Source organism: Octopus bimaculoides, chromosome 29, assembly GCF_001194135.2.
Source record: "Octopus bimaculoides isolate UCB-OBI-ISO-001 chromosome 29, ASM119413v2, whole genome shotgun sequence".
NCBI lineage: Eukaryota > Metazoa > Mollusca > Cephalopoda > Octopoda > Octopodidae > Octopus > Octopus bimaculoides.
In genome coordinates, this window is record NC_069009.1 from 2,216,463 (window position 1) to 2,228,736 (window position 12,274).

Below are 12,274 nucleotides of genomic sequence, written 5' to 3' on the forward strand. Positions count from 1 at the left end.
ATAGATAGATAGATAGATAGATAGATAGATAGATAGATAGATAGATAGATAGATAGATAGATAGATAGATAGATAGATAGATATACACGTAGAGATTAAGTAGAGCATCAAGAAGCAGAAGCAGGAAGAAAAGAATGCTATACATGCCGATACATGTTTATATTCACACACACTCGCACGCACACATATATACAGAAACTCACACACACACACACACATTTCAATCAAAAAGGATTGAGAATGTAAGCATAGAGAAGGACGCGACGCGAATGAGAATGGGAAGGTTTTAAATATTTAGTAATTTCAATGAAATATTATCAACAATATTAATACAACTTACAGAGATCTTAAGCTGATCAGACCTTTGAAGGATCCTGCTTGAATTTTCTCGATTTTATTTTCATCCAAACGACTATAACATAAAATTTTGGAAATGAGATTTATTGTAAAATATTATGACTGAAATGTCTATAAAATAAAATATTAGATGATTAGAAAATGTATAGAAGCGTTTTATTTTAAAAAGTAAAATAGTATAGCTAATCAACAGCTTCGTGTAGGAAAAGATAGGTAGATGAGTATGAAGGTGATGATAATATTAAAGAAGAGGAGGAAGAGGTTTGAGTTCCGAGGTGGTGGTGGTATGGATGAACATGAAGTAGAGATTGATGACAAGAGGACGGTGGTAGTGTTGATGAAGAAAATGGTGTTGCTGATGATGGTAAGAAAGATTATGATAACGATTATGATGTGCACATGTATGTTGATGAGGATGATGAAGGGGACATGTATGGTGATGATGATGATGATGACTTTGGTGACAACTATTGCTGATGGTGGAGATAAGGTTTGTGATTACGTTGATGATGAGCACATGTATGGTAATGATGTTAATGATGCTGATCAATTTAGTGACAGCTGTGAGGCTGGTGCTCTTTCTGTTGACGATGACAAAGCATATATTGATGACGATAAAATTAAGGGTGTTCAAGATGGAGAAGATAATGGCAATATTGTTGATTGTGATAATGGCAATATTGAGGATAGTGATGGTGGATACGATGAGAATGTCGAAAGAAAAGAGTATCAGAGGAAGCAGGAAAAACATGATGGGAAATTAATTTGAGAAGACTGGAAGAAGATTAAGTTTTGGAAGAAGCGTGTAAAGGAGGGGGAGGAGTATGCGGAGCACAAGGAAAGAAGGTGATGGGGAGGGATTTATGCACAAGCAGAAGGGAGCAGCAAGAGGAGAAGGTATAGAAGAACAACAAGAACAACAGCTACGAGTTTAACAGGTTTTGGGAGGAACAGGAATGTGAAAACTACAACTGGATGAAATGGGATGAGATCTAGATTATGGTCAGAATCAAGAAGGATGAGTAGACTATGAAGAATGAGATGACGATGATGATGTAGCAAAAATAATGCAGGTGAAAGAAAGGAAAATAAGGAAAAGGAAGAAATTAAAGGAAGGAAAATAAAAAAGAGGGAAAAAAGACAGAGAAACAAGTAGAAGATGATGAAAAGAAAAAGAAGAGGAGAACCAAAGAAGATAAAGAGCAAAAGTACGAAAGAAAAGTTGAAGAAGAACAAGGAGGAAGAGGGGGAGGAGGAGAAGAAGAAAAAGAAGAAGAAGAAAAAGAAGAGGAAGAGTGAGGAGAAGAAGAAGAAGAAGAAGAAGAAGAAGAAGAAGAAGAAGAAGAAGAAGAAGAAGAAGAAGAAGAAGAAGAAGAAGAAAAAGAAGAAGAAGAATGCAACAAAAACATCAAGGAGAAAAGTGGAAAAGTAGAAAATGAAGAAGCAGAATAATTGATGAAGAATACGATGTACAAGAAGACGAAGGAGATGAAAAAGGAAAACGAAGGAAGAAAAGAACTAAAAGAAAAAAGTGAAAGAAGAGGGAAAACATGAAGGACAGGCTTATGAAGGGAAAGAAATTGAGGGAGAAAGAGAAGGATAAATAGGAGGAGAAGAAGACCAATGAGAAGAAGAGGAACAATGAAAGAAAAATAAAGGGAGAAAAACAAGAACCGCTAAAGTTTATTTTAAGAAATAACGATACGGTTCATCTGGTGCAAAATATACATCTACAAGGGTCATTCAACGATGTTATTTAGCTTCGATCTACATTTAAACACCTTATGTAATATACATACATACACTCACAACCGTTCATCCATACAGATAGACATACACATGCATGCACTAAATGTTTCCCCTCAAGTATCACGCTCCCATATATCTCACATCTCAGAAAGGCCTCCAAATTCACATTCATTCACTAAATATAAATTGCATCTATACAAAGATATTACAGGTTTACAAATATATCGCCAAAGAAATAGTATAAACGTAGGTTGATTCAACTTACAGAGTTGTTAAACTGGAAAGATTATAGAAGGTTTCCGCCTTGATTTCTTTGATTTCATTATTGAACAAATGCCTGGAACATAACAATGAGTTAAGAAAATTTATAGAAGAAAATTGTGACTAAAGAATTGAATGATGGAAGAGATGAAAAGTGTATTTTTTCCTTGTGAACTCTATGGATGGCTTTATTGAGTTCACATGATCTAACAGCATTTGGACATCTTACTAGTGGGGCCAGAGTATAAAGATACTATCAACATTGCGGTGTTGATCCTAAAGCCAAATTCTCAAAGTACTCCATGTATATATTGGCTATTATCGGTGATAATGGTGTTCCCGTAGCTAAACCCCATTTTTGTCGATATATGTCAGTGTTCATACTGAACTAAACAGTTTCTATATAGAAGGTCAACATTTCCATCACGTTTCTTCTTGGTATACTAGCGTTCTTTTAGATGGGTGTCTGTCACTAGTTTTTCTTGAATCACCAATAGTGCTTCACCAGTTGGGACTTTGGCGAACAGACTTATCACATCTAGACTCACCATGTGGTTGGATTCAATGGATGTATCCTTGATCATTTCTATGTAGTGGGTGGAATTCTACACGTACGATGTTGACTTTCTTGCTAATCAACAAGGATGTTATAATAACATCGAAATTTACCTTAGGAATTAAGGTAAATTTAAACATGAATAATGTAATTCACAAAATATATTTAGAATGGGGAGCCATGAAAGGTAATCAGCGTTGATCAAGAAGTAAACAATAAATAATATACAAGATAAATTATAGACAAACAAATCAAGTTGTACACTCGTGTATGTTCATTCATAATGAAAAGAACAGACTGACAAAATTATATGCCTTAATATACGTAAAATTATATGAATTAATTTCAGAATCTCACGCAAAAACAAAGACAATGATATTCACACACACTCACACACATGCACACACACACTCACACACACCTTTTCAGACATTCACAAAGAATTGTATATTCCTGGGGAAAGCGACTGAGTATATGTAGTGCGTCAAGGAGATTGAGTTAAAAAGAAAGCATAGAAAGACATTAAATGTTAAGAATTATATCATGAATAAAAGAGAGTCAAAAACTAATGCAACTTACAGAGTCGTTAACCTGGGAAGATTTTGAAAAGATCCAACTTCTAATTCATTGATAGCATTTTTATACAAATATCTGTAACAAAAAAAAATATAATGCCTAAAATATGCCAACAAATTTAGGAAAGCGACGCTGATGATGACGGGGTAGATCACAATGATGATGATGATGAATGTGATGATGATCATGATGATATTGACGATGATGGTGATAGTAGTGGTGGTGTTTATATAAATTACGCTGATGAGGAAAGCTATGGCAATGATGATTTTGATGGTGAAGAAGTTATGTAGCTGGAAATATTTTCAGAGAAATAAACAAAGTAAATGATTAACAGTTTAAAGTTGAGAGATATTTACATATGAGTAAATTTGCTTTAAAAATAGAATTAGAAGATTGATGTGTGGCATTCAACGTTGATCCAGAGCTAAACGCAGTAAATGTCATACACACATGGAAACAAGTTAAGCTACTATAGAACCACCCATACACAAAACATAAACATATGTATACACATGCATAAAATATGCTGCCTGAACAGTCACACAGTCGTCTGTACTTACACACACACATAAGGACTCACAAACAGTCACATACACTCACATTGACGGGCATTCAGAAACAATCACATACAGCTCCGTTGGGGGAGTGCGAATGCAGAGAATGACAAGGAGAAAGACTGCTATTTAATGGAATGGTAATTAAATATTATAAATGTGACTACAATGAAATACTATGACGAATGCTCTAAATTAGAATTCTGTCAAACCAGAAAATTTCTGGACAATTCCTACTTCAGTTTTCTTGATAGCATTGTTATACAAAGTTCTGGAAAAAAAATAATTAATTTGAGAAGAATATGTATGGAGTCACCCCATAGATAATGCGTTTTTTCATATTTATTTCATTATCATAATTAAGATAAACAAAGTTCTTTTTTAATCTAAAATATACTCTCCTAAGAAATTCATATTTTTTCATTTTTTTCCATCGAAATGATTTTGAAAATGCACAATTACTGATAATCAGATGTGGAAATCTCCGGCAAACATGGTGTGTGGGGCGTCGCCTCACATGCAGATGGTCAAGCGTTCGGAATGTCATCCTCGCGTATGTTGCCGGGCATTATCCTGATCGAAGAACATCATTCATCTTGATAAGAAAGATGGTCGCTTTTATTTTAGAGCTGACTGACGCCGCTCAAGCTGCTCGCAATAGATATCCTTTGTTATCGTTTGTTCAAAGTGGACCAGAAAACTCATATACCACCAAACAAGTAGTAACACTTTAAGTGCTTGAAGACTTTCTTTAGCTTGTGGAGAAAATGAAGGGGGCGAGGAACATGAAAAAAAAGTTAGTGCAGAAGGAGAAAAGGTTGAAGAAAGAAGAAAAGGAAGAATCTGAAGAAGAAGAAGAAGAGGAAGCTGAAAGAAGATGTCGAAGAAGGAGAAGTATATAACAAAGAGGAAGTAAAATGTTCAGGAAAACAACAACTATATCAACAGGAAATGAAGAGGGAAAACATGAAGGACTGGCTTATGAAGAAAAAGAAGAAAAAGGAGTAGGAGAAGGAGGAATAGGAGGAGGAAGTAGAAGAGGGAAAACAATGAGCAGAAGAATAAATAACAGGGGATAAAATGAGATTGGTCTGCAAGCATGGAAATAGATGTAGAAAAATATTAGAGGAGGAGGATGAAATAGGAGAAGAAGAAGAAGAAGAAGAAGAAGAAGAAGAAGAAGAAGAAGAAGAAGAAGAAGAAGAAGAAGAAGAAGAAGGAAAAGAAGATGGATGATGATGATGATGATGATGAGGAGGAGGAGGAGGGGGATGGGTGAAGGAAGCGGAGAAGGAGAACGAGTAGGAAAATAAGAACAAGAGGGAGAAGTAGCAGAAGAAGGAGAAGAACTAGAACTACAGACAGGAAAAGACGGAGAAAAAGTTGTAGGTGACAAACTATATATTGCGTCTATAGAAAGACATTACAGATTTAGAAAGATATAAACGTAGGTTGATTCAACTTACAGCAGTGCTAAACGGGGAAGATTTCGGAAGGTTGCTGCTTCGATTTTCGTAATTTTATTCTCGTTCAAAGTTCTGGAACATAACATTGAGTTAAGATCATTTATTGAACAAATTTGTGTCTAAAGAATTGGATGATGGAAGAGATGAAAAGTAGATTACCATCTTGATTACCTTCATGAGGATGTTGTATATAATGTTGGGTGGCAGTGATTAGTATGATGATGTGGCAGAGGAGAAGAAACTTTTGTGGAAGTGTTGATGATGATGAAATAATGCTGATGTTATTATTTCCGATCATTGTGAAAATGATGATGATTCGTAGTTTTTGATGTGATGATGAATATGATATTGATTATGATGTTGGTAGTGATGTTTTCTGTTGGCGATGAGGTTCCCTCTTTCTCCATCCATCCACCAAAAGCCTTATTATTATTGACTGAGAGAGCGGTGCATGCCATCAAAGTGACACTGGGATAAAATATACGAAGCCCAATATACCCATCATGACTACCTGTCTGATAAGGGTACACCAGGCACATGCATCACAACCATATGTGCGTGACATGGTGATCTCATATCAAGATAAACAGTGCATGACCTCGAAGGTGGGGCTCAGTTAGAATTTTCTTCAAGTCAAGTAGCCCATCCCGTTCAAAAGGTCCCTGAATAACGAGGTATCGAAATATCGTTCAGCAAAGTTAATTATGGCACTCTTCTTTATTTACATATTCCTTCCAGAGGAGTCATAGCAATCCTAATATTATCTATAAAACTATTATTATTATTATTATTGTTATTATTATTATTATTGTTGTTGTTGTTGTTGTTCTTGTAGTTCTTGTTATACAATAGTCTTGTTTTCATCACATGCTTTCACTGCACTCTCGAGCGCAGCTCTGTGTACTTTGGGTATGTGCTCATATTTTTACTTTAATGAAAGTGTTTTAAGTAGGATGTTTGAAATGCCTCGTAGCGCTATTTTATGTATGATATATATGTTTGTATGTCCTCGTATTTTTTTCATGATGTATTTATCATCATGCGCCTACTATAATAGGAATTTTTTCAGTTTTTAGACACCATCTTTGGGTAACATCTATTTCCATGTCTTCATATTCTCCATTTCTTTTAAAGAAACTTTCTCATCTGCTGGTATTGATATATCGATTTGACAACTGTCTCTGACAACTATATCCGACCTATTGGCGTTAATTTCTCTATCTGTGTGCATTGGCATATCCCATAGTATGGTTGCATTCTCATTTTCTGTGTACTTTTCTAGCGTGTATATATACTATCTTTTTCCTGTTTCTATTCCATTGTGTTGGCATAGCTTCCAGTGTGTATAGATGCCCAAATTTTTCGTGTCTGTGAATATATCCCTTCTTAGAGAGGAGGGTCAGCCAGAGATTATATACTTTATTGATACATGTGCATCTTCACACAGTTTCTTGTGATTCTTTTCCTCGTATGTTTTTGGTATTTTCTGGTGGAGAAGCTTTGGTCTTGTGCTGTAATTTGAAAATCCTTGAGCCTCTGATTTTATTCCTGTGTTTCTCAGCCATTGTTGGGATTTTGCTTTTACTATTTCTTTTGCGTTTAGTTTAATCTAGTATTTGCCATGAGAGGGCTTTCTTGCCATCGTGTTATCATGGCTGTTGCTGCTCCAGTTTGGATTTCAGTTGTTTTACAGCTTTTGTGTTCCTTATTTTTCTTATCGTTTTTAGGAACTATGACATTTGTTTTGTATTTGTCAGATTCCTGAAATACTGAAAACATTTATTAGCTTTGTTAGTGTTTTGTGGTTCTTTGTATTAGTTTTCCTTTCTTCTGAAGCGGATATCTTTGTAGCCCTATGGTGGTTATTTTGCAATAGATTTGTAGCTGTATAAGGCATCTACCACCTTCCATTCGTTGTGTATATAACGTTCCTATGTCAAAGTTTGAGTGATGCATCCTAAATCATGTCATTATTTTTCTTATTTTCCTATCTATTTTGATTAGTTCATTTAGAGTCCAGTGAAGGATACTATAACTGTAACTTATAACTGGACGGCTAAAGTGTTGATTCCGATAACCTGTTTTTTCGCATTGAGCTCGGTTTTCAATATTCATCCAACTCGTTTATACTCTGTATGTCTGTCTAATTCTCTTATTTCATTTACTGTATCAAGTGTGATTTTGCTACTCTTAAATAGTTTTCTTCTTTTTAGAAAAATGTGCTTTAATAATAATAATAATAATAATAATAATAATAATAATAATAATAATAATAGAACATATTGTATAAAAAATTATTATAAGAGCATCAAGAACCTGTTTGTAGAAATCTATTGATTTTTTTCTGCTCCGTAAGGGGCTGTATTTGTTCATCTCGTTATCCATTGCATTCTGAAACCGCCCTATATTCTATAGAAGAATCGAACACAAACACGCAATTTTGCGCCGTGATCATCACTATTGTCATGCGCATCAGCAACGACGGAAGCTCCGTTGGTAAAGTCATTTCTCCCACCAGCCCTCCTTCAAAATGTGAATTCCTCCCACCTCATATCGTCAAACAATACGTAGGTTGATTCAACTTACAGAAATATTAAACTGGAAAGATTTCGGAAGGCTTCAGCTTTGATTTTCGTAATTTCATTACGGCTCAATAACCTGAAACATAACATTGAGTTAAGAACATTTATGGAATAAATTTGTCTAAAGAATTGTATGATGGAAGACATAAAAAGTAGATTACCATCATGATGACCTTCATGCGGATGTTGTGCATAATGTTGGGTGGGATGGGGGCTGTGATGGGTATGATGATGTGGCAGAGAGGAAGACATTATTGTGAGGGTGTTGAGGATGATGATATGTTGCTCATGTTATTAATTTTGATCATTGTGAAAATGTTGAGGAATCATATTTTTTGATGTGATGATGACATACTAAAAAATCCTATACATTAATTATCAGAAACTCATACATAAACCCAGACATTTATAGTCACACATACACACACACGCGCCCGCGTACACCCCCACACTTTAATAAAGAATTGCATATTCCTTTGGAAAGCGACTGAGTGTATATAGTGTGTCAAGGAGAGTGGGAGACAAAAGAAAGCACGGAAATACATTAAATGTTTAGAATTATCGGACGCTGACACTCGTTGATGCTGCATCGAAGAGGCCAGGGAATAGAAGAAAGAAGTCATACACCCAACACCAGAGCTGAAGACACCTCCGAAAGGGGGTGGCCCCGCCACGTCAAAACGGTAGAGGAGTAGGGGCCGAAACCGGACGTGGTTCCTCCTGATGATGTCTTGAGCTAACTGGATCCTAATCCATCAAGGGAAGGTATGTCAGAAGAAAGTAATTCAACAACGCGGGTTGATGAACCGTAAGACGTGTGGCCAGAACCTTCCGGAAAATAACCATAGCGAGGGACATTCCACAGTTGAATCAGAATAGTCACAAACAGTGAAAAAAGACATGCACCCAACACCAGAGCTGAAGACACCTCCGAAAGGGGGTGGCCCCGCCACGTCAAAACGGTAGAGGAGTAGGGGCCGAAACCGGACGTGGTTCCTCCTGATGATGTCTTGAGCTAACTGGATCCTATAAAGGAGCTGTTGTGGTAGCACACCACGAAACATGGTTGAAATTCCTCACAATAATAGAGAATCAAAAAGCTAAGGCAACTTACAGAAACAGTAAACTGGGAAGATTTTGAAAAGATCCAACTTCTAATTCATTGATATCATTATCCATCAAGTTTCTGTAACAAAAAAGTGAGGCGTTTTAAAAAATTTACACAGGTTCGTAGTAAAATATAAAATATATTGCATAAAAATTTAAGAAAGTACACGTTGATGATGATGGTGTTGAGGATGATGATGATGATGGTGTTTGTCATGATGTTGGTTGTGATGTTGGTGATGGGTATGTTGACATTTCGGAGGACAAGGATGATAGTGATATTATGCATGTTGAAGATGATGCTGGTCCTCGTGGTGATGATGGTGATGATGATGCTCTTCTTTACTTCTCTTCTTTTTTATCATCTACCACATCTATATATATATATATATATATATGTGTGTGTGTGTGTGTGTGTGTGTGTGTGTGTGTGTGTGTGTATGTATGAATGAATGTATATATTCACGTATACACACAAGATGCTATACAGGTATTCTCAAACAATCACAAATTCCTATCTCAGGACATTGAGAATGTAAAGAGAAACAAGGATTGCACGTGGTACAAAATGGGAAGAGACTAAATACTTAGTAATATATTCTCAATGAAATATTTTCAACAAGACTTCGTCAACTTACATCAACCCTGTACTGGACAGATCATCGAAGGTTCCTACTTGAATTTTGTCGATTTTATTTTTATTCAATTGTCTGTAAAATACAATATTAGTTGATATGAATACTTAGAGAGGAACATTATTGTAAAATATAGCATTATCAGTGAAATGTTTACAAAATAAGATGATGAGAAGTGTTTTCTGATAAACTGTAAAATATTGTTAAACAATGTAGGAGAAAGAAGAAGAAGAAGAAGAAGAAGAAGAAGAAGAAGAAGAAGAAGAAGAAGAAGAAGAAGAAGAAGAAGAAGAAGAAGAAGAAGAAGAAGAAGAAGAAGAAGAAGAAGAAGAAGAAGAAGAAGAAGAAGAAGAAAATGATGAAGAAGAAGAAACGTTTCAAGTTCTAAGGACAATGAACTGACGGTGTTAGTGTTTATGTTTATCAAAAATGTTCCGCAAACGATTTACAAGTATTATGCGAATCGATATAGTATGCTTTGGAAGAGGACTAGAAAAAAATCAAGTGGTAAATAAATAGATGTGAATGAAGAAGAAGAAGAATATATATAGGAAAAAGATAGAAATGAAAATACAAGAAGGAACAAAGATTTGAAAAGCGGGAGGAGATATTTATGATGAAAACGATGAAGGACACAATGCTGAACAAGAAGGAAAAGACAGGAGAGTAGAGTGATGAGAAAATGAAGGATGAGAACGAAAAGAGAAATAGAGTTCAAGGAGAAAAGATAAGGAAATAGTTTATTACGTATAATGCAGTCATTGAAATCTGGGTTAGAGTCATTTGTTGGCACTAAACGCTGGTCTGTAACTGAGACGTAGTTAAAGAGACACAGAGAGAATCGTAGACAGACATTCGCATATATTCTTATACCGTTCACGCATACGTGTAAGAGAAAACTTTGATGCTTGTATACACTAGTAATCTTCTAAAGACGTAATCGCACAGCCACACACACACACACACACACACACACACACACACACACACACACACACACACACACACACACACACACACACAAAAACACACACACACACTCAACCCCACCACCCCGTCAATCTTACACTCGTTCATACCCTCCACACGAGAAATATCACAACAAGCATAACTCTTCACAGATTTTTCATCCACCAAATGTAGCAACAGCAGCAGTCCTACAACTACAACTACTACTACTACTACTACTACTAATAATAATAATAATAATAATAATAATAATAATAATAATAATAATAATAATAATAATAATAATAATAATAATAAAAATACAGCGTAGTTTACGTAGTATAAGTTGTAGTAGTAGTATCAGTGGTAGTAGTAGCAGCAGTAGTAGTAGTAGTAGTAATAGATATATAACCTGCTGCTTTTCAGCTATTGCTTTGTTTTTGTAGACGAAAGTGGAGGGGTTAGAGGAGTTGGAGGGAAAAAGTAACGGGTGGTGATCGAGAGGTGAACACTACATGTTACACCGTCCGAATTACGCACACATTTTGAAATACTCGCCTACACACATTCGTACACAAAGAGATAGATACGCCTTCAGACGAACGCACACATAATTTTACACACGCAAACACACCACACATACTTATACATTCTTGAAATGCGTGATTTCTCTCGATTACCACACTGTCAGTAACACACACTTTCTACAAGAAGTGTTAGAATAGAGAGCGGCGTGTGAGAGAGATTAAAATGAAAGATGGGAACTTATAACATATTTAACAATATATCGTCAATGAAGTAATATAAAAAGGAAGTATTCAGCTTACAGTGATGATAAGCCGGAAAGATTTCGGAATGTTCCAGCTTTGATATCCTTGAGATTATTACCACTCAAATACCTGTCAGAAAGAAAATTGAGTTAAATATTATTTGCGAGGGACTGATTCTTGATGAAAATGAGAGCAAGCAGAATTCAGGTGAAACGTGAGGTTGAAAGAAATGAGAGACGGGAGATTGGAGGTGGGATTTGGTGTAGGAGAACAAAGAGAAGAAGGCTGAGGAAAGGAAATAGAAACAAGTAAAACAACAGGAAGCACATGATTACCAGGTCTGGGAGGAACGGGTGTGCGGACTGTAACAAAGGTGATGTGGGATAAAGTCTAAAATAGGCTAAAAATTTTTAAAAAAGGATGTGTAGAATACGGAAAAGAGAAAGACGATAATAAAGCAGAAGTAAAATGCGTAAAATTATTAAATGAAGTGAAAAATATGGAAATGGATAAAAGTAAAAGAAGGAAAATAAATTCGAGTGAAAAAAAAAGCAGAAAAGAAGTAGAAGTTGTAGTAGTAGTGGTAGTAGTAGTACTAGGAAATGTAAAATTGGAAGGGAGAGCCGTTGATCGTTGATGTTCATCATTGTCTTTATTCATACACACAGACACACAAACACACACACACACACACACACACACACACATAT

The 12,274-nt window shown here is 35.6% G+C and overlaps 1 protein-coding gene across 1 annotated transcript in view; it reads right to left on the bottom strand.

The window, feature by feature from the left end:
• LOC106883683 (protein artichoke-like) overlaps window positions 1–12,274 on the bottom strand; it is a 34,423-nt gene that overhangs the window by 12,453 nt on the left and 9,696 nt on the right. Inside the window, exons 9-16 of the mRNA XM_052977925.1 lie at window positions 11,622–11,693; window positions 9,850–9,921; window positions 9,219–9,290; window positions 8,109–8,180; window positions 5,523–5,594; window positions 3,503–3,574; window positions 2,372–2,443; window positions 341–412 (exon numbers count right to left, since the gene is read on the bottom strand). Coding sequence (XP_052833885.1) covers window positions 341–412; window positions 2,372–2,443; window positions 3,503–3,574; window positions 5,523–5,594; window positions 8,109–8,180; window positions 9,219–9,290; window positions 9,850–9,921; window positions 11,622–11,693 — 576 coding nt within the window. The remainder of the gene's footprint in view (window positions 1–340; window positions 413–2,371; window positions 2,444–3,502; window positions 3,575–5,522; window positions 5,595–8,108; window positions 8,181–9,218; window positions 9,291–9,849; window positions 9,922–11,621; window positions 11,694–12,274) is intronic.